The 22308-nt window shown below is 46.0% G+C and overlaps 1 protein-coding gene across 1 annotated transcript in view; it reads right to left on the bottom strand.

The window, feature by feature from the left end:
* The window catches only part of LOC120921750 (NACHT, LRR and PYD domains-containing protein 3-like), a 37944-nt gene extending 15969 nt beyond the window's left edge, over positions 1-21975 (bottom strand). The window contains exons 1-4 of the mRNA XM_040334276.1: positions 21946-21975; positions 20157-20263; positions 788-928; positions 66-97 (exon numbers count right to left, since the gene is read on the bottom strand). Coding sequence (XP_040190210.1) covers positions 66-97; positions 788-928; positions 20157-20263; positions 21946-21975 — 310 coding nt within the window. The remainder of the gene's footprint in view (positions 1-65; positions 98-787; positions 929-20156; positions 20264-21945) is intronic.
* Between the last annotated feature and the right edge of the window lie 333 nt (positions 21976-22308).

Raw genomic sequence — 22308 nt, 5'->3', positions numbered from 1 at the left:
GCAGTGCTGGTGTGAAGCTCTATACTAAAAGACAGGCGAATAGACACAGATTATATTCACTTTACCTGTGTTGTCACCCGGGCAAACACTGTTACACCTGTTTGGAGAATTAACAAGCCTCACAACAGATTGTGTTAAAGCAAAAAGTAACTTTACTAGAACAGGTTTTATCGTTAAACATGGAATCACAATTGGTATACAACCCTGATACAAGAGACTATAAGTGTCAACCGCCTGAGAGCCTTCCGTACTGTTTCAGCAGGGGTGTCTCCAAGTGGGACTAATGCTCAGGCAACAACCTCAGCACTGAGCACCTTCCCACTTCCAGCACACCATGTAGACACTATGAAACCCACTATGCGGCACACAGTATTTGGCAAGAATGATATATCACAGTATAATTAACTCAATATTCCCCCTTACAGTCTCTAGTAAGTGGTAATAGCACTGCAAGGCCTTGCGATAAGAATACCGTATAGTCTCTGGTCTTCTTTCTTCTGCTAGCTATCGTGAGGCAAAGATTGTAATCCAAAGGGTTCTCTGATCAATAGAGCGATGTAGACCAACATCAAACTGTAGCTTAAATGGTGAAAAGTATCTGTGCACTCCTTCCAAGAAATTCATCTCCAGTGGCAGTCACCAAACAATCAAATCAGGCTTGAGGCCTATGCACATGTGACTCTATTTCACTGAACTGTTCCGTGGGACTACCGATCCCAGCAACGCTATGCAGTCAGTCTAGGTGTGTGACAAAACAGTACAAAGTTCTGGGTATGAGCCCTCTCACCACACGATGTCCAGGCAGATGGATGCCTCCGCTCCACAGGATCTCAGTCTGTTTGCTGCAACCACACCGTCACGCTGTTCTGCTTCACAGATGACCAGGAGTTCTCGGTTACCTCCTGCAAGGGCCTCTGGTTCAATCACACTGCTGATACAGCACGCTGTGGTGTAAAACAAAATCAAAGGCTGCTGCTCTGCTCAGCTCACTGTAGGCCCAAACTCTGTGGAACACACATACATACAGAGCTCTCCTGGCAGGCCATGCGTCTCAGGAACAAAGAGACCTAAGATGGCCGCTACAGGGCTTTTTTTATCTCCTTCCCAGCATGCACTTCAGCTCCAAGTGTTCATGAGTAGGTGATTTGCATACCATTTCACTGTGCTCTTGAAAAACAACAAAAGAATAACAGAAGTCCATTCCCTGTTTTAGCCACTAGATGGTGCCAAATACCAATTTATGGCATTAGTCATGAAATATCATTATACAACATTAACACAAGATTAAAAGGCAAAAATGCCCCCGCTACATATATGTTTGATATTGATTGAGATTAATTAGGGACATCAATGTAAAGATGTGGGTGGGGATGATACATGAAATGAGAGGATAGAAATGGGTTGTGGTAAGTGTGACAAGAGTCACTTTGGGTGGGGGGGTTTGTGCAGCTCAGCTTGCCTGGGAGAGCACTGGAGGCTCCCGGTCCAGCTCCCATGGCCCTTCCTATGTGTAAGTTACCCTGTGTCCATTCAGGGCACAGGTTAGCTGAGAACTCCAGTTGGGTCTGCCTAACCCAGCTCACCATACAACCACACTGGTCTCAGCATTTCCTTTTGACACTGTAGTCCTGGATTCTGTGTGAGTGGTTTGTGCTGACTTGGTGCATTAATGTTTGTGAGAAATATCCTTCACCTTTAAGACTGCTAGACTCTTGTAAGAGTATTTCAAAGACCAGGGGCAGGGCAGAGAGGGGAGGGGGGTTTTCCTCCAACAGCTCTCCCTGCTGATAAGACTGTTTACTGATGAGAAGTTTGAATACACCTGACCTTTGTGTGTCTATTGTTATTGGCCAGTTTACCCCACCCTGAATCCAAGGGTGGGGGGGAGTATCTCTAAGTTATATATCTGTGGTAACATGTGCTTAAATAAAGGAGTCTGCTGGTTTTTACCCTACACTGAAGTATGACTGGTGACTGGGTGAGCTAAAAAGTATTGGATAGTGCTGGTTCTGGACAGAGGAAGCATTGACGGCAGACATAGTCCTGTTGAGGACAAAGGTTTGTCACAGTAAGGATGATTTAAGTAAGACTGTATGGAGATGGTAGTGATACCGTGAAATGTGTGTGTGGAAAAGACACAGAGTGATGATGTAAATGGATCTTGAAATGTGCAGGTGCCAATATGGGGGGAAGTAAAGGGGGACACCTAGACCTCTTCGTGGAAAGAGGAGATGTACCTGGGCACAGAAAAAGGGGGTTGCCTTTCACACCTTGACTAGGGTGACCAGTGGCTAGAATCCCTTAAGACTTGTACTAACAAGGCCTTGGCAGCAGATCACCTTCCCTCAGTAACCTTCCTCAGTCAGCTCTCAGGTCCTCAGGTCACCCACCTGAGGCCACATGGCAGCCTGTGCTGAGAAGAGGCAACTGACCCCCTCCCCACCTGGACCTCTCTCTGTAGAGGAAAGCCCATGTGCTCATCAAATATAAATAGAAAACACCCAGCATGCATTGGGGAACATCCCCTTCTAATTACTGTGTTTCCCCGAAAATAAGACCGGGTCTTATATTAATTCTGGCTACAAAAAACACACTAGGGCTTATTTTCAGGGGATGTCTTATTTATTTATGGTATGTACAAAAAAGTTTCTCCCCCTGTCAGCTCTGGAGTCAGCATTGTGATATAAACCTTTGTTTAAAGAGCTTATAAAATGATGTAATCCGTTCTGTAAAAAGATAATATCATGTGCAGTGTGTCTCCTTGTGTAAAATTATTGTGGAAAGAACCTTAATTACAGTGCCGCTTGCCGCTCACGTGACCCGCTGAAGCTCTTCTTCCCTACTCCAAATACTGCAGAGGGAGGGGCCAAGATCCCCAATGCTGTCAGCACCACTATGAGTACTGCAGTGGGTAGGGGCTTAATAAAGTTTTATTGAAAAAAAACAGCTGACATCAGCCGGGAGGAGAGAAGAAGAGCTCCGGTGGGTCACGTGAGCGCCCAGCAGTGCTGTAAATAAGGTGTTTTCCACAATAAAGTTACAAAAGGGAGACACACTGCACATTATATAATCTTTTTACAGAACGGATTACATGTTTTTACAAGGACTTTAACTAGGGCTTATATTGCAGCCATCCCAGAAACTCACGCTAGGTCTTATTTTCGGGGTAGGGCTTATTTTCGGAGAAACAGGGTAGCCAGGATTGTATGGATATTCATGCTCCCATCTGCATGATTTCCACCCACTGTACAGTACATTCCATAGCTACTAGACCAATGTGAAATGTCAAGACAGCATTAGCAGCACCAGAGCACACTGAGCAGGCTCTGCTAAACAATCACAGCCTCTGTTAACCACTTAAGACCCGGACCAAAATGCAGCTAAAGGACCTTGCCCCTTTTTGCGATTCGGCACTGCGTCGCTTTACCTGACAATTGCGCGGTCGTGCGGCGTGGCTCCCAAACAAAATTGGCGTCCTTTTTTTCCCACAAATAGAGCTTTCTTTTGGTGGCATTTGATCACCTCTGCGGTTATAAACAAAAATAGAGCGTCAATTTTGAAAAAAATTCAATATTTTTTACTTTTTGCTATAATAAATATCCCCAAAAATATATAAAAAAAACATTGTTTTCCTCAGTTTAGGCCGATACGTATTCTTCTACCTATTTTTGGTAAAAAAAAATCGGTTTATCGGTTGGTTTGCGTAAAATTTATAGCGTTTACAAAATAGGGGATAGTTTTATTGCATTTTTATAAAAAAAAAATTTTTACTACTAATGGCGGCGATCAGCGATTTTTTTCGTGACTGCGACATTATGGCGGACACTTCGGACAATTTTGACACATTTTTGGGACCATTGTCATTTTCACAGCAAAAAATGCATTTAAAATCGATACGCCGCCACTGTGAAGAACGGGGAAGCCGTGTTTTTCACACGGCTCTCCCCATTCTTCAGCTCCGGGGGCCGATCGCGGGACTCCAGCGGCGATCGGGTCCGCGGGTCCCGTGGTCCCGGTCATGGAGCTTCGGACCGGGTTGCGGGAGTGTGCCACGGGCACGCGCCTGCAACCCCCCTGGCTGGGCTTAAAGAGCAACGTACCTATACGTTGATGTGCTCAGCCGTGCCATTCTGCCGACGTATATCGGCGTGGAGGGGTCCTTAAGTGGTTAAGCAGGCAACACATACCATTTACCTACTGTGTCTCTCCATTAGGCAGAGAAACCAAAAACTTTAGTACACTCACTCTAGCACCTACCTAGGAGGTCACTACAGAGACCTTATACATTTAGAGACCCCACATTTGAAGCACCCTATTAAAAAGGAAGTAAACTCTCTCTGAAAAAAAAACACCCTGCAAGACAAAGGCATAATTATGACTTACTTACCTGAGATCGAAGCCCGATCGAGTGACTTCCGGACATCGCTGCTTCGGCACTGTAACTGGCTGGAGCCCCAATGACGTCACCCCCACACATGCGCGCGGGAGCCACCAGCCACTGCATGATCGCCATTGGAAACGGCACGCTCAGTGTGCCTGCACTGTTGTCTACGGCACATGCTCCGTAGACATCGGTGCCTGTCCTTTCTGCAAATATCTCCTAAATCTTTTAGGTTTGGGAGATATTTCTTGCACCTACAGGCAAGCTTTAATCTAGGCTTACCTGTAGGTAAAAGTGGTCTGTAATGCCTCGTACACACGGCCAGACTTTTCAAGAAAAAAAGTCAGACGGGCTTTTTTTTCTCATAAAGTCTGGCCGTGTGTAGCCTCCATCGGAGGTCCGATAGACCTTAGATAGAAAACCTGTTCTCTATCTTTCCGTCAGACTTCCGACGGACTCACGGCAGACTTTTGCATGGTCAAAAGTCCAACCGTGTGTACATGGCATCAGGGTTTACAACCACTTTAATGAGGCTGTTTTAGAGATGGAACAGTTGTTACTGCTTAGGGGATTTTTCTCAGTGTAAAATATTCTTAACGGTGGCGGCCCTGCAAAAGATGCCTTTGAAGTTATTTAAAGTTCCTTCAGGAGAATGGTATGAGGTAGGTAGGTATAAGTGCCTAGATGAGAAGTTTTTGATCTTTTTGATTGATTACCCTTTATTGTATCTGTTGGCTTCATGCTGATGTGTGAAGTCATGCATAGTCATTACAACTGTTATGCCGCGTACACGCGATAATTTTTCAGCATGAAAAAAACGTAGTTTTTCAAAAACGTCATTTAAAAAGATCGTGTGTGGGCTACACATCATTTTTCAGGTTCTAAAAAACAAAACAAAAAAATTCAAACATTTTTTAACGTCGTTTTAAACAATGTCGTTTTTCGTGTTGTAAAAAATGATCGTGTGTGGGCTAAAACAATGTAAAAAACCCGCGCATGCTCAGAAGCAAGTTATAAGACGGGAGCACTGGTTCTGGTAAAACTACCATTCATAATGGAGTAAGCACATTCATCACGCTGTAACAGACAGAAAAGCACGAATCGTCTTTTAGTACCAAGGAATCAGCTAAAGCAGCCCAAAGGCGAATAGAACTTCCCCTTTAGAGTGCCGTCGTACATGTTGTACGTCACCGCGCTTTGTTCATCATTTTTTTAAAACGATGGTGTGTGGGCAACGTCGTATTTAATGATGAAGTTGGGAAAACGTCATTTTTTGGACATGCTGAAAAATGATCGTGTGTACGCGGCATTAATTGCTGTACTGTTTACAACATTTTATTTCTTCTTTTATAATCTGATAAAGGGGGTTTTACCCTCCCAAAATGCATTTGTCATGTTTTTCTAACTAGCTTGCCATTAATTGATTTTTACTTTAAAAGAAATTGGACTCTCAGGCATTTGTTTGACAATATTATTGACTTTACTTGACATGAAATAAAATATGACAATGAACTGTGCATGGTAGCCAATCAGCTTCTTACTTCAGTTTAATTAAGCCTTGACAATAAAACCTGGAAGCTGATTGGTTGTTATGCAGAACTGCACCAGATTTTACACTCTAGTTTTAGTAAATAACCTCCAATATGGTTGTGGAACTTATAAAAACTCCAGAATCTTCTAATGGGCGGACTGACCAGATGTCTACAGCAAATGTTCAGACTACGGAGACTTAAGATGTCCTATCATCTAATTTCTCGTACACATGATCAGTTTTTCTGACAAGAAAAGTGTGATGTGAGCTTTTTGTCAGGAATTCCAACCATGTGTACGCTCCATCACACTTTTTCTGTCAGTTTTCCTGCCGAGAAAAGATTGAGAGCAGGATCTCAATTTTTGTGACAGAAAAAATTCCTATTGTGAATCGCGTTTGTCTGTATGTAATTACGATGCGCAAAAAAACGCTCATGCTCAGAATCAAGCAGAAGACCCAAACTGCCTTTTGAGCTTCATTGATCTCGGCTCGTTGTATATGTTGTACGCAGGGGCGGACTGACCATTGAGTCACTCGGGCACTGCCCGAGGGCCCCATGCCACTAGGGGGCCCCATCCGGGTTGCCAGGCTCAGTAAAACCAGGGACAGTATGTAAAAATCTGTGTTTTTTTTAGATCTGTCCCCGATATGTCCGAAAATGACAAGCTTTTAATGTGAATATCCCAAGATTTTAGCTTCCCCGCCTCTGCACTACCTCCTGGCGTGGTGGTCATCTGTAAGCCAGAGGGGCCCCATAATCTTCTATTGCCCGGGGGCCCCATGAGTTGTCAGTCCGCCCCTGGTTGTACGTCACTGCGTTCTTGTCGGTCGGAATTTCAGCCAAGATTTGAGTGACCGTGTGTATGCAGTTTTCCTGTTGGAAAAACTGATCGTGTGTACGAGGCATTATTTTAATCTCTGGAAATGTGAGATGGAGGAAAAACATTGGAAAGGATTTCAAGCAGACATACCTTGTAAGGAGGAGGATGAGGAGGAAGAGGTGGCCATGACATCAGGAGATGACCCGAGATGATATCACCTAGAAGGAGCACAAACAATAATAAACAAATTTGCAGTGTGATAAATGGAATCAATGAGGGGGATTGTATTCTCGTATGTGGCTAAAGATTGGCTGCTTGGATGTCCTTTTAGAGAAGTGGATGGACGTCTGTCATGGACAGCCCATAATTACGTCATCTCAGCATTCATCTGATTGTTATATCGGGGGTCACAAAATAATAGGGCCACAATTTATACAGACTTGTAACTTTATGGGCTCTTTCACACGGAGCGGACCGTTTCCGGGTCCGCTCCGTGTGTCTCCGTCGGCTCAGCGGGGATCCCCGCTCAGCTGTCGGCGGATAGAGCGGTCCCCGCACACAGTGCAGGGACCGCCCTGTCTCTGCTCCGCTGTCCCCTATGGGGAACCTGATGCAGACGGACCGTCTGTCCGTCTGCATCAGTTCCGCTCCGCCGAACGGAAGAAAAATAGGGTTTCTTCCGTTCGGAAAAGCGGATCCCGACGGACGCTGATGCTCCATCCGCTAACGGACGCAATCCCATAGGGATGTATTACAAGTCCGTTAACGGACTTGTAATAACGGATGAGCGGAACGGACATGTGAAAGGGGCCTTAGTATCGCCTCCACAAATATGTGCCATTCATAGCCAAGACTGGTACTAATCAGCAACAAAGTATCAGTATAAGATGTCTACCAGAGAAGTCATGTGATACTTCAGATTCTGGGTAACCTAGGAAAGGTTGGTTAAGGGTTAAAAAACAATTAGGGTTGGGGGTTAAGAATAATGCCGCGTACACACAATCAAAAATTGCGACAAGAAAACTGTGGATTTTTTATGACGGAATGTTGGCTCAAACTTGTGTTGCATACACACGGTCACACAAATCTTGTCTGGAATTCTAACCGGCAAGAATGCCGTGACGTACAATACGTACTATGAGCCGATATCAATGAAGTTCGATAGGCAGTTCGGCTCTTCCGCTTGATTCTGAGCATACAGATGAGCAAATTTTTCGATAGGAACTTTTTCCGTTGGAAAAATAGAGAACCTGCTCTCAATCTTTTGTTGGTGGAAATTCTGACAGTAAAAGTCAGATGAAGCCTACATACGGTCGGAATTTCTGACCAAAATCTCACATGTGACTTTTCTTGTCTGAATTTCCGATCGTGTGTACGCAGCATTAGATTAGAAATGAAGGTTAGGAGAACGGGACAAGATACGTGTCAGGTTGGTAAAGAGAGGTTCCAGGAGCTGAGGGGAAAATGGTATCTGAGGAACAAGTCTATAAAGTAAATCTATTTCATTGTCCAAAACACAAAAGGATAGGTTTTGTCTTCAAGTTTCCATGAAAACCGCACAGGCGCAGCTCTTTACCTGCACTAAACACAGTATTTGCCAACTTCACCAGAGTTTTACATATGACATGGCAGGATAATCAGGAGAAATATTATTATATTTATTATTACACAGCTTTTATATAGCGACAACAGTTTGCACAGCACTTTACAATGAAATATATCCTTGTAGTCACCTGTCCTCTGCCTGTAACCTGTTCCTGCACTGCAGTCAAGGGGCCAGATTCAGGTAGATCCGCGCAATATTTGCGTGGGCAAAGGGCAACGATTTTTACTCTGCGCCCGTGCAAATATTTTGATATGCCCGCGATTCACGGAGCAGTAGCTCCGTAAATTGCGCGGGCGCTATGCTAAATAGCCCGGCGTAAGGGCGCCTAATGTAAATGATCCCGCCGGGGGCGGGAATCATTTAAATTAGGCGCGCTCCCGCGCCGAGCGAACAGCGCATGCTCCGTCGGGAAACTTTCCCGACGTGCATTGCGGCAAATGACGTCGCAAGGACGTCATTTGCTTCTAAGTGAACGTGAATGGCGTCCAGCGCCATTCACGAATCACTTACGTAAACGACGTGAAATTTAAATTTCACGAGCGGGAAGGGCGGCTATACTTTAGCATTGGCTGCCCCTGCTATAGCAGGAGCAACCTTGCGCTAAAGTCGCCGTACGGAAACTCCGTACCTTGCGTGCGCAGGGCCCGCGCAACTTTTGTGAATCGGTGGTAGTATGCAATTTGCATACTATACGCCGATCACAATGGCCGCGCCCCCTAGCGGACAACGCAAGAATGCAGCCTGAGATATGAAGGCATAAGGAGGCTTATGCCTGTCATATCCTAGGCTGCAGTCCGCGTAGCGATGTTCCTGAATCAGGGGCATTCGCTACGCGGGAGCAAAACAGCTATTGCGCTGCGCAACCTATGGTTGCGCGGGCACAATAGCTTCTTGAATCTGGCCCAAGGAGTGCGACAACCTTCTGTCCATTGGCCCACACCACACACTCAAGAAAATACTGCTTAGGCATACATGGAGTGATGGCGACCCATATCACATTCTATTGGTTCATCTTGCTTTGGACGGTGGACCACCATATGACCCAGTTGTTGGCAGGACTGGCACCAAACCACTTGCAGTTCTCTTCCCTTTTGAGCCTCTCAGGAGGGTTAGATGCTTTGGTGGTCCTGGTTGAGAGGTTATGCCCCCTGGTGGACACAATGCAGTCAACAGGTGACATCTTTGTCTTGGGATGAACCTCCTTTGCTCAAGAGCAGTTCTCAGTTAAAGAGGGGCCCTCAAAGACATCCGATTTCAGGTGAAAGTCACAGCACTCTTGCTGGGTAGGGATGGGATGAGCTGAAAGTTTTGTCCAAACCTAAGTTCAAACTAAACATTTGCCCATTTAGTTAAATCCCAAATGTTTGTCAGAAACTGTGTTATCAAACATCCCTTAATGCATTACCATAGTCGAAGTTGTGGCTCACACACTATAAAAGGTGTTTAGTGGCAGACGTTTGGAAGTGTGTGGGAAAGGGACAGCTGAAATGAGTTGGATAGTGTGTATTGTACTGTACTACTAACGTTTTGTGATTTAGGCCACCTTCACACTAGGGCGGGGGGGCGTTAGTGGTAAAGCACTGCTAATTTTAGCGACGCTTTACCGTTGTAATAGCGGCGCTTTTTGGCCACTAGCGGGGCACTTTTAACCCCCCCGCTAGCAGCCGAATAAAGGGTTAAAAGCAGGCGCTTTGGCAGCTGTGCCCATTGATTCCAATGGCAGGGGCGGATTAGGAGCGATGTATACAGCGCTCCCGCACCTCCCCAAAGATGCTACTTGCAGAACTTTTTCTAATGTCCTGCAAGCACACCACCCAAATGTGAAAGCACTCAGGCTATTACACTGGGGCTGCATGAGAGGTATTTTTCAGGCCCTTTACTCCAGGGGTGTCCAAAATATTTTTCAAAGAGGGCCACATTTGATAAAGTAAACATGCTCGAGGGCCGACCATTTTGCCTGACATCCTTTAAACCATTAAAATTTGATCCAAGTGTGTTTGCCAGAGCACTAATACACGGCACAACAATAATTCTCTTGCTTTTGTGGCTGTGTGTGGTGAAGAGATGAGCACAGGCGTGTTATTTGGATCTACTGTATGTAGCGCTACCCCCGGAGGAGCCGCTGGTTAGATTTGGGATCGGCGTATTTAAGTTACCTCTATACTGTGTCTAGGGGTGATGGTGATGATGAGAGCAGTAACAGAATGTCCATACCGTTGTTTGACGTTTTCAATGCTTTTATTTTCTGGTCAAACACGACCAACATGTCAACTTGAGGTAGACAGGATAGGTTGGTGAAAGAAGAGTAACTTCACAGAATCAGGCTATGGATAGTAAAGGCAGTCCTGCCCTTTAGCAATTGTATTCATCACGTCGCCACTCCAGAGCGGAGTGGGTAAAGTGCCCCTGGACAGACCTCTCTCACAGGCCTGGCAGCCAGAGGCCCACTTAAAGCTTCTGGGAGGAACAAGTCTCTGCCACCGACTTGGCTCTGATTAAATTGGGATGTCCAGGTGAGACCTCTGCCACAGGCCTAGTACTTGAGAGTTAGAATGATAGAGCGAATCCTCCAAGGTATGTCTTTTGGGGTCACTGACTGACAGTTTAGATGCAACTTGTCAGTGTCCGGTCACCCAGATCCCTGGTGGTTCGTTCAAGTCCTGTTGGATGACTTGGATCACCTACCTCCGGATTCTCCTCAGACCGATCCCCCACCGAACAGCACCCAGCTTGGGATCTTCTCAATAGGTATGGGAACCCAGTAAGTCACTGGGGTCCCCTGGCAGCATCAGTTTCTCCGGGCTATGAGAGCCCAGAGTCAGGAACTCCATGTAGCATGTGACCTCGGCCTGGTAGGCCATAGTGGTGGGGCCCATGATGTGCACACACCCTAAAGGTGGGTGCCGCACCCGGAACCAAGAACCTGCGAAGAACCACGGCCTCCGCCACAGAAATACCCCTCCCCAGCATGCCCCCCGAGGGAAAACTCCTCTAATTGGCTGCTGAAAAGAAGTGGCTCCGCCTAGACCCCCCTCTGGCGCTACCTGCCGCTCAGAGATGTGATTGCATCTCTGGGCACAGACTGACCCACAGGACAATCCAGATTTGGCGACAGCCAAATTTGACAAATCAAAGAATGAGAGCAACATAACTCTCTCACTCCCCCACTAAATTTAAATATAGCACCTGTACGAAAGTACACAGGCGCTACATGTATATATTTCTTTTGTGGCCCAAACGAATCCCAGAGCACTGCTCAGGACTAAGGTTGAGCTTGGGTGTCTCATTTGTATATACCGTATTTATCAGCGTATAACACTCACAGGCTTACCATTGCCATGAATGCAGCCTTACCATTGCCATGAATGCAGCCTTACCATTGCAATCAATGTAGCCTTACCATTGCAATCAATGTAGCCTTACCATTGCAATCAAGGAAGCCTCACATGTGCCATGAATGCAGCCTTACCATTGCCATCAGTGCAGCCTGATCGATGCCCATCTGCAGCCTCGGAGGGGACAGGGAGGGGGAGGGACAAGTGCCATCTGATTACAAACAGGAGAATTTTTTGTTTACTCTGTGGCCTCTTTAATACAAAGTCCCGCCTCCTATGATAAACAGAATAGTCATCCAATGGCATCCCAGGAAACGGGACTTCCTATTACAGACACCACCGAGTAAACAGGAGATTCTCTTTATGTAGATTCCCTCCGAGGCAGCGCCGATAAATACGATATATATCTTTTGTGGCCCCCAGGGCACAGGGCACATGTAAGGCTGCAATGGCTATATATATCCAAATCCCCAGGGGGCCATATTAAATCACCAGGGGGGCCGCAATTGGCCCCCTGGCCGGACTCACCAGCCTGGCAGCCAGAATGTCACTCGAACTGGGGTTAAGTCTCTGCCACAGACCCTCCCAATGGTTGAAAATAGTGGAGAAAATAGTGGTCCGGAATCCTCCTTGACAGATTCAGCACCGGAATCTCCTTCAGGTAGTTTTGGTTAGGTTACCGACTGATAGGCGACCAATGTCCAGCCTCTCAGTGCCCGTTTTCCCTGGTCCCTGACATTGATAGTCAGGCCAATATTGGAACACCAGCCTCTCTTGGCACTCCTCAAGCAGACTCTCCACCGGACATCTTCCTCCAACAGGACGGACAGCTCAGGACCTCACCAGATTGGGGACCCAGTCGCATCACTGAGCCCCAACCGCAGATCAATTGCTCTGGGCCAACTGGAACCAGGAACACTGTGTAGCATGCACACCACAGCCCGGAAGGCCATAATGCTGGGTGCCGTGGTATGGTTACCCTGAAGGTGGACGCCACACGGGAAGAAGACCCAGGAAAATGGCGTTTTCCCCATAAATACCCCTCCCAGCATGCACAGCGAGGAAACCTCCTCCTGATAGGCTGCTGGGAAGAAATATCCAAACCCTTGACTCCACTGCTGCCACCCGTCGGCCTGGGGTGTTACCAACACCCCAGAAATGACAGCATGAACCCACAGCACAGCCAAAGCTAGGACAGAGGCTCCAAATTTAAACAGATTAACCTGGTCAGAGTCACTTAACTCTCTGACCCCCTCTACATTTACACTAGCACCGGTTCTGAAAAGTAACCAGGCGCTACATATATATCAGTGCTATGTACAATATTATATCCTGTGTTTTATATATATTGCGACAGGAAGTCAGGTAAATCTGTGGGTGTTGTCACAGACGGGAGATACATTTCTGCCTTGTTTAGACAATACACCAATTGTTATTAGGCGTCGGCTGCAAAAGTAGCCAGGAAAGGTTTAAGGGCATTGGAAAACTTCAGCTGTTCAGAATGAGGCAATTAAGGCCTCTATAAGTAATCCAGAGGATTACCACTGATTTGCTGCATGCTGAGGCTTTCTGAGTGAAGGAGAGCAGTACTGAAAATCTTCTGAGGAGGTGAGATAGATAGGTTCCTGTGTTGTGAAGGTAGACGCCCCAAGTGGCCAGGGTTTATTTTATGTTTGATTTTGTTTATGCTGTTTGGATGCTTGCACTTGTTTTGCAGCAAGATGGAAGAATAAACCAAAATCTTTGTTTTCAGCCGTCTTCGACTGCCTGTCTGTATAAATTCAGTGTGTGGTGAACCCATCCAGGGGGTCACACACCCCGCTACCGAGCTAACCCCTCACAACCTTACAATATATATATAAATCAGTGCTTTGTACAATACTATATTCTGTGTTTTATATACAATATAAATATATATATATATAAAAATAAAACACAGATATAGTATTGTACAAAGCACATATATATATATCCTGTGTTATATACAGTATCAGTGCTATGTACAATACTATATCCATACATGGCCACATGCCCTCAACAAGGTGTGATAAATTTGGTGTTATCGCTCTCACTCTCTCATACTGGTCACTGGAAGGACAACATGGCCCCTCATGGCAAAGAACTCTCTGAGGATCTGATATAAAGAATTGTGTCTCTACATAAAGATGGCCGAGGATATAAGAAGATCGCCAAGACCCTAAAACTGATCTGCAGCACGGGGGCCAAGACCATCCAGCGGTATAACAGGATGGGTTCCCCTCCCCCCGCCTCGCCATGGTCCACCAAAGAAGTTGAGGTCACGTGCTCAGCGTCATATCCAGAGGTTGTCTTTGGGAAATAGACGTATGAGTGCTGCCAGCATTGCTGCAGAGGGTGAAGGGGTGGGGGAGGGGTCAGCCTGTCGGTGCTCAGACCATACGCCGCACACTGCATCAAATTGGTCTGCATGGCTGTCGTCCCAGAAGGAAGCCTCTTCTAAAGATGATGCACAAGAAAGAGCCACAAACAGTTTGCTGAAGACAAGCAGACTAAGGACATGGATTACTGGAACCGTGTCCTGTGGTCTGATGAGACAAGATAAAGGTATTTGGTGTCAGATGGTGTCAGGTGTATGTGGGGGAGGGGCCAGGTGAGGAGGACAAAGACAGGTGTGTCTTCCCTACAGTCAGGCATGGTGGGGGGAGGGTCATGGTCTGGGGCTGCATGAGTGCTGCCGGCACTGGGGGGCTGCAGATCATTGAGGGAACCATGAATGCCAACATGTACTGTGACATACTGAAGCAGAGCATGATCCCCTCCCTTCAGAGACTGGGCCGCAGGGTAGTATTCCAACATGATAACGACCCCCAAACACACCTCCAAGACCACCACTGCCTTGCCAAAGAAGCTGAGGGTAAAGGTGATGGACTGGCCAAGCATGTCTCCAGACCTAAACCCTATTGAGCATCTGTGGAGCATCCTCAAATGGAAGGAGGAGGAGCGCAAGGTCTCCAACATCCACCAGCTCTGTGATGTCATCATGGGGGAGGGGGAGAGGACTCCAGTGACAACCTGTGAAGCTCTGGTGACCTCCATGCCCAAGGGGGTTAAGGCAGTGCTGGAAAATAATGGTGGCCACACAAAATATTGACACTTTGGGCCCAATTTGGACATTTTCACTTAGGGGAGTAAGCAAGGTCCCAGGCCTCCTTCAGTCTTATGAGAACCTCCAGGGCCAGGGATAGCTGACATCCTTCTGTACATGGTGGGTTGTGAGGCATAGTGGGTGCAAGGTAGTTAAAGTCATTGGGCGCCAGACACTTCTTGAATGCAAAAGAGATTTCTCTTAACGGAACCTTAGGAGAGAGGGTTAGGGCCTGGACACCCTTGGGTAGTTGCAAGATTAATTGGCAGACTCGGAGACTTCAATAGGAGGACAGCCATGCAGGGAAAGACCTCCAGCAAGACGCCACTTCTGCATATACAGGAATGCTGTCTCCTATGGCAACAGTCTAACAGTTCCTAACACAAAGTGTAACAGTTCCTTCACTTCCACTCAGCTCCCGGTCTCTCACTAGACTAGATGATTCACTGCTACTTAAAGTGGAGGTTCCACCTGAAAAAAAATATTCCACCAAAAATCAAAAAATAAATAAAATAAAAAAAAAATGAAAAACAATATTTTTTTGTACTCACCCTAAATAGCTGTTGCTATGCGGAAGTCCCGAATCTGCCTCTTCATCCTCCGTGATGGATTCTCTTCTTCCTCCTACACTGGGCGTCTTCTTGTGAATGGGGCGCGCTGCATTCTGGGAACTGTGTGTGTCCCAGAAAGCAGCCGGCCCATTCACAAAGCGCCGCGCTGCTCGCGCATGCGCAGTAGGAAACGGGCAGTGAAGCCGTACCGCTTCACTACCTGTTTCCCTTACTGTGGATGGCGGCGCTTGGAGCTGCCAGGATCGAGGATCGGCCTCGGCGGGGGCCGACATCGCTGGCGACTAGGACAGGTAAGTGTCCTTATTAAAAGTCAGCAGCTACAGTGTTAGTAGCTGCTGACTTTAAATTATTTTTTTTTTTGTAATGGAACCTCCTCTTTAATCCCTTGAGCTCCTCCACCCCTCATGGTGGTATCTTCCTCAAGCGTCACCCCCGCCTCTCCGCTCGGTCCCTGGCTTGGCACTCCAGATACTTCTCAAGCGTCACCCCGCCTCTCTGCTCGGTCCTTGGCTTGGCACTCCAGATACTTCTCAAGCTTCACCCCCGCCTCTCTGCTCGGTCCCTGGCTTGGCACCCCAGATACTTCTCAAGCTTCACCCCCGCCTCTCTGCTCGGTCCCTGGCTTGGCACCCCAGATACTTCTCAAGCTTCCCCCCCGCCTCTCTGCTCGGTCCCTGGCTTGGCACCCCAGATACTTCTCAAGCTTCACCCCCGCCTCTCTGCTCGGTCCTTGGCTTGGCACTCCAGATACTTCTCAAGCTTCACCCCCGTCTCTCTGCTCGGTCCCTGGCTTGGCACCCCAGATACTTCTCAAGCTTCACCCCCGCCTCTCTGCTCGGTCCCTGGCTTGGCACCCCAGATACTTCTCAAGCTTCACCCCCGCCTCTCTGCTCGGTCCCTGGCTTGGCACCCCAGATACTTCTCAAGCTTCACTCCCGCTGGGTCCCTACCTTGGCACTCCAGATACTTCTCAAGCGTCACCCCCGCCTCTCTGCTCGGTCCCTGGCTTGGCACTCCAGATACTTCTCAAGCTTCACCTCACTGGCCTGCTCATCCATTATCTATATGGAGACTACACAATATACAGACTTCGGGACTATGGTATCAGTGGGGGGATTGTATACACAGGTATGAATAGAATGATACAGACTCTCCTCCTCTCTATATACAGTATACATCATCCATTATCTATATGGAGACTACACAATATACAGACTTCTGATCTATGGTATCAGTGGGGGGATGTTATACACAGAGATGTATAGGATGATACAGACTCTCCTCTCTATATACAGTATACATCATCCATTTATACATTATCTATATGGAGACTACACAATATACAGACTTCTGATCTATGGTATCAGTGGGGGGATGTTATACACAGAGATGTATAGGATGATACAGACTCTCCTCTCTATATACAGTATACATCATCCATTTATACATTATCTATATGGAGACTACACAATATACAGACTTCTGATCTATGGTATCAGTGGGGGGATGTTATACACAGAGATGTATAGAATGATACAGACTCTCCTCTATATATACAGTATACATCATCCATTATCTATATGGATATAGACTATGTTTAGAGCAGTCAGAAGAATGATTGGTGGGGGTCTCACCTTGTTATATCTTCCCATACATTCTCCAATCAGATTGTTTGTATCTTCCGACAATGAAGAGAACTGAAAATAGTTCTAGAAAGGTGAAGAGTCCAATCACAGAAGATTCTGGAAGATAAAACCCGGAAACACGGCACCACGGAGTCCAACTACTTCTTCCGGTAAGAAGAGCAGAAGTGAGTTGTTTTTCTGCTTCTTCAATGTTGTTCTTCCAGAATCAGAATGTAAGGGGGGAGGGGAAGGAACACACCTCCACCTGCAGAGAAAGGTTGCCAGGCGCTTCTAAAACACAACACTGACTGTGTCCAAGTCTTCTTTTCTATTATATCGAGGTGAACAAATGTAACCCTTATGCCGCGTACACACGATCGGACATTCTGACAACAAAACTGTGGATTTTTTTCTGACGGAATGTTGGCTCAAACTTGTGTTGCATACACACGCGGTCACACAAATGTTGTCGGAAATTGCGACCGTCAAGAACGCGGTGACGTATAAGAAATAAGACGAGCCAAGAAAAATGAAGTTCAATAGCCAGTGAGGCTCTTCTGCTTGATTCCGAGCATGCGTTGAATTTTGTGCGTCGGAATTGTGTACACACACTCGGAATTTCCGACAATAAGTTTTGTTGTCGGAAAATTTGAGAACCAGCTCTCAAATTTTTGTTGTCGGAAATTCCGACAGCAAATGTCTGACACAGTCGGATTTTCCGATAACAAGCTCCCATCGAACATTTGTTGTCAGAGATCCCGACCATGTGTACGCGGCATATGACTGTGTGTAGAGGTATAATGAATAATGTCCTGCTGGGAGCGGAGATCATTGCCAATCATCTATCTAGACTTCATTCAATGACAATTTGCCCCTTCTACAGCCAGCAACACCCTTCCTTGTATTATAAGAGGAATAGACTCAGAGAAATGTAATCTGCCCTATATAAAGTATTATGCTGCGTACACACGGTCGGAAAAAGTCAGAACTTTCCATCAGGTATTCCGACCGTGTGTATGCCCCATCTGACTTTTTCCATTGGATATTCCGACCACGTGTATGCCCCATCAGACTTTTTCCATCGGAATTTCCGACCACGTGTATGCCCCATCGGACTTTTTCCATCAGGTATTCCGACCATGTGCATGCCCCATCGGACTTTTTCCATCGGAATTTCCGACGGATTTTAGATAGAGAGCAGGTTCTCTATTTTTCCATTGGTCGTTGCAATACTTTCTCTTTCATCGTATTTGCGCAGCGGTCTTACAAGCGCACTTTTTTTGGGGGAAAAAAATACACTTTTTTAAATTAATAAATAAGACAACAGTAAGGTTAGCCCAATTTGTTTTATAATGTGAAAGATAATGTTACGCCAAGTAAATTGATACCCAACAAAATTGCGCCCGCTCGTGGCATGGCGACAAACTTTTACCCTTACAAATCTCCATAGGCGATGTTTAAAATTTTCTATAGGTTGCATGTTTTGAGTTACAGATGAGGTCTAGGGCTAGAATTATTGCTCTCGCTCTAACGACCGTTTTCATATGCGGGTGCTACTCATGTATGCGTTCACTTCTGCACGCAAGCTCAGCGGGACGGGGCACGTTTAAAAAAAAAATCTTATTTATTTTACCTTTTTATATTTTTTTTAAACTGTACTTTTTTTTTTTAAAAAGTGTCACTTGTATTCCTATTACAAGGAATATAAAACATCCCTTGTAATTGAAAAAAGCATGACAGGTCCTCTTAAATATGAGATCTGGGGTTAAAAAGACCTCACATCTCATATTTACACTAAAATGCAATAAAAAAATAAAAATAAATGTAATTTGAAAAAAAAAATGTCCCTTTAAGGCCCCTTTCACACACTCGGTCCCCATGTGAATGTGGACAAGGGCCTTCCCCATAACCCTAGATGGTAGTTGTGAGGGTCTGTGGACAGGGAGCGTATCACAATTTGGAAGCTCCCATTTAATAATAAGGGGGTTCCCAGATGCCTTTTCTCGCCCTTTGTGAATGAGAATACAGAAAATTGTTATCAAATAGCATAATTTTCCTTTCCTGGCCTGTCCTCACGTCAGCACACAATGGGTTAACAGCTCATCTGGCACCCCACACGACCATAGGGTGACCACGTGTCCCGGATTGCCCGGGACAGTCCCGCATTCTGCAGGTCTGTCCCGGGCACCTTCACTCTGGGACAATACAGTGTCCCGGAATGAAACTGACAGAGGTTCCAGGATGAACCCCTCAGAGCTTAAGATGTGACACCCCCCCAAACAAGTGAAGAACTACAGGTCCCAGCATAGATCTGTGAAATCTATGGGGTCACACCCTTAGATCTCATGGGTTCATGCTGGGAGTTTCAAAATTGGGGGGATGGGGGTCACATCTTTAGATATCATCGGTTCATACTGGGATTTGTAGTCCTTTACTTTAGGGGGTGTGACCTCCCCAAAGTTAAGGACTACAGGTCCCAGCATGAACCCCCCCCCCCCCAGAGCTGAAGACGTGAGACCCCCCGCCCCCCAAAGAGTGAAGAACTACAGGTCCCAGCATAAACCTGTGAAATCTATGGGATCACATCCTTAGATCTCAGGGGTTTCATGCTGGGTGTTGTAGTGCTTCAAATTGGGGGGGGGGCACATCTTTAGATATTAGGAGTTCATGCTGGGACTTGTAGTCATTCACTTTTGGGGGGAATGTGACCCCCAAAAGTAAAGGACTACAGGTCCCACCATGAACCCCTCAGAGCTGAAGATGCGAACCCCCCCCCCCCCCCCTAACTAGTGAAGAACTACAGGTCCCAGGATGAACCGGTGAAAACCATGGGGGGGGGTCACAATTTATTTTTATAAAAATAAATATTTTTTTAGGAAGGGGGGGGGGGGGTGTCCCTGAATGGCAGTTTGGGAATGTGGTCACCCTACACGACCACCTCCTTCTGGCTAAATAAAAGGCTGCCCCTCCCCCACTGAGGTGTTTGATAATCTAGCCTGCAACAGGCCACTTGGGAGGGAGTCAGGACAAGACAGGCCAGTAAAGGAAAATCATGGTAAGTATTTAATAACAATTTTCCATACCTCACGTCAGAACACAATAGGATTTAACTAGCTGAATAAATGGGCGGGAGAGAACTGTCAGGAAAATCTCCTGGTCACCTTCGATCCATCAAGGAAGAAGCTTCATAATCATCGATATTCATGGATGAGGTCCTCACATGCATAGGATCCAGCCACGAGTCACGCCCGGTAACCACAGGCTGGGCCTTTTGTAATAGCAGAAGAGGAAGTTACAGAAGTCATACGTTTTCTAAGTGTATCCTAGCAGCTCATTGGACTTCTCTTTATTGTCTGCATCAGCACACCTTACAATATTAGAATATTACCATGTATACTGTAGCTATAACAAAGAAAAACAAAGCTTGGGTGTGTGCAAGAAATAATCGCCATCTTGCAATGCCCAGTTAATTGTCCTCAACTAATCCTATGAGATGGAGAACAGGCACAAACAGTTCTTCATAATAACAACATTTCCCTCCCCTTTGTTCATTATCTGCGGTGGTTTTCAAACACAGTGCCTGTTTTAGACACACTTTCAGCCTGGTCATCATCAATCGCAGTTTTACTTCTTTATTTTATCAAAAATACACGGATACAAAAATATAAAATGATGTAAGCAAAATTACAATACACTATTTTTTTAACCGTGTATCCTAAAGCCCTCCCCCATCCCTCAACCCCCCCCTTTGGCCCCTCCTACTAGCCCTCCCCACCTCTTAAAACTTTAAAACTTTATAGATTTAACTACCCTCGTTTAGGGACTGAACACCTCTACATATCGACTTGTCTTTTTAAACTCTTTCCATCTCTCCCATTTATGAGTTAAAGCGGGAGTTCACCCGAAATTTTTTTTTTAACATTAGATTGATGCTCATTTTGTGAAGGGGAATCAGGTAGTTTTTTTTTTAATCGAAGCCGTACTTACCGTTTTAGAGATAGATCTTCTCCGCCGCTTCCGGGTATGGTCAGTGGAGGAAACATGTAATATGGAAGGTTTGATTGAGAGTATTGAAGAAGAAAGTATGGAGTTAAAGTGGAGGTTCACCCAAAAAGTTAATTTTTAACATTAGATTGAGGCTCATTTTGTCTAGGGGAATCGGGTGGTTTTTTTTTACAATCGAAGCCGTACTTACTGTTTTAGAGATGCATCTTCTCCGCCGCTTCCGGGTATGGTCTTCGGGACTGGGCGTTCCTATTTGATTGACAGACTTCCGACAGGCTTCCGACGGTCGCATACATTGCATCACGAGTAGCCGAAAGAAGCCGAACATCGGTGCAGCTCTATACGGCGCCTGCGCACCGACGTTCGGCTACTTTCGGAAAATCGTGACGCAATGTATGCGACCGTCGGAAGCCTGTCAATCAAGTAGGAACGCCCAGTCCCGCAGCCCATACCCGGAAGCGGCGGAGAAGATGCATCTCTAAAACGGTAAGTACAGCTTCGATTGTAAAAAAAAACCCACCCGATTCCCCTAGACAAAATGAGCCTCAATCTAGTTAAAAATTAACTTTTTGGGTAAACCTCCACTTTAACTCCATACTTTCTTCTTCAATACTCTGCATCAAACCTTCCATATTACATGTTTCCTCCACTGTAATTAACCACTCACGGATTGAGGGGGCCTCTACTTCTTGCCACTTTATGGGGATTATTCTTTTCGCGGCGTTCAACACATGTGGTATTACTGATTTTCTATATTGTTTTACTGACCCTTCAACCCCATGTAATAGGACTAACCACGGGTCCTGTGGAATTTCTTTTTTTTAGTAATTTCTTTTATAAGCTGAAGGTTCTCTCTACAATATGTTAACATTTTTGGGCAGTCCCACCACAGATGGGCCATCGTTTCCAACGCTTTAGATCCTCGCCAACTTTACCAGTTGGTACCTGATGACTCTGTCGGGCGTTGCGTACCATCTTGTTAAACATTTATGATTAATTTCAACCATGCTGGTGTCAACTGCCGAGCTGTGGGTTAGGTCTAGGATTTTACTAATAGTGGCTTTATCTATATGTGACCCCAATTCCCTTTCCCATTTAAAGGGGTTGTAAAGGAATTTTTTTTCCCCCTAAATAGATTCCTTTACCTCAGTGCAGTCCTCCTTCACTTACCTCATCCTTCCATTTTGCTTTTAAATGTCCTTATTTCTTCTGAGAAATCCTCACTTCCTGTTCTTCTGTCTGTAACTCACCACTAGGGATGAGCCGAACATCCCCCCCCCCCGTTCAGTTCGCACCAGAACCTTCGAA

The sequence above is a fragment of the Rana temporaria genome (genome assembly GCF_905171775.1).
Source record: "Rana temporaria chromosome 4 unlocalized genomic scaffold, aRanTem1.1 chr4c, whole genome shotgun sequence".
Lineage (NCBI taxonomy): Eukaryota > Metazoa > Chordata > Amphibia > Anura > Ranidae > Rana > Rana temporaria.
This window is presented reverse-complemented; position numbering and strand designations above follow the sequence as displayed.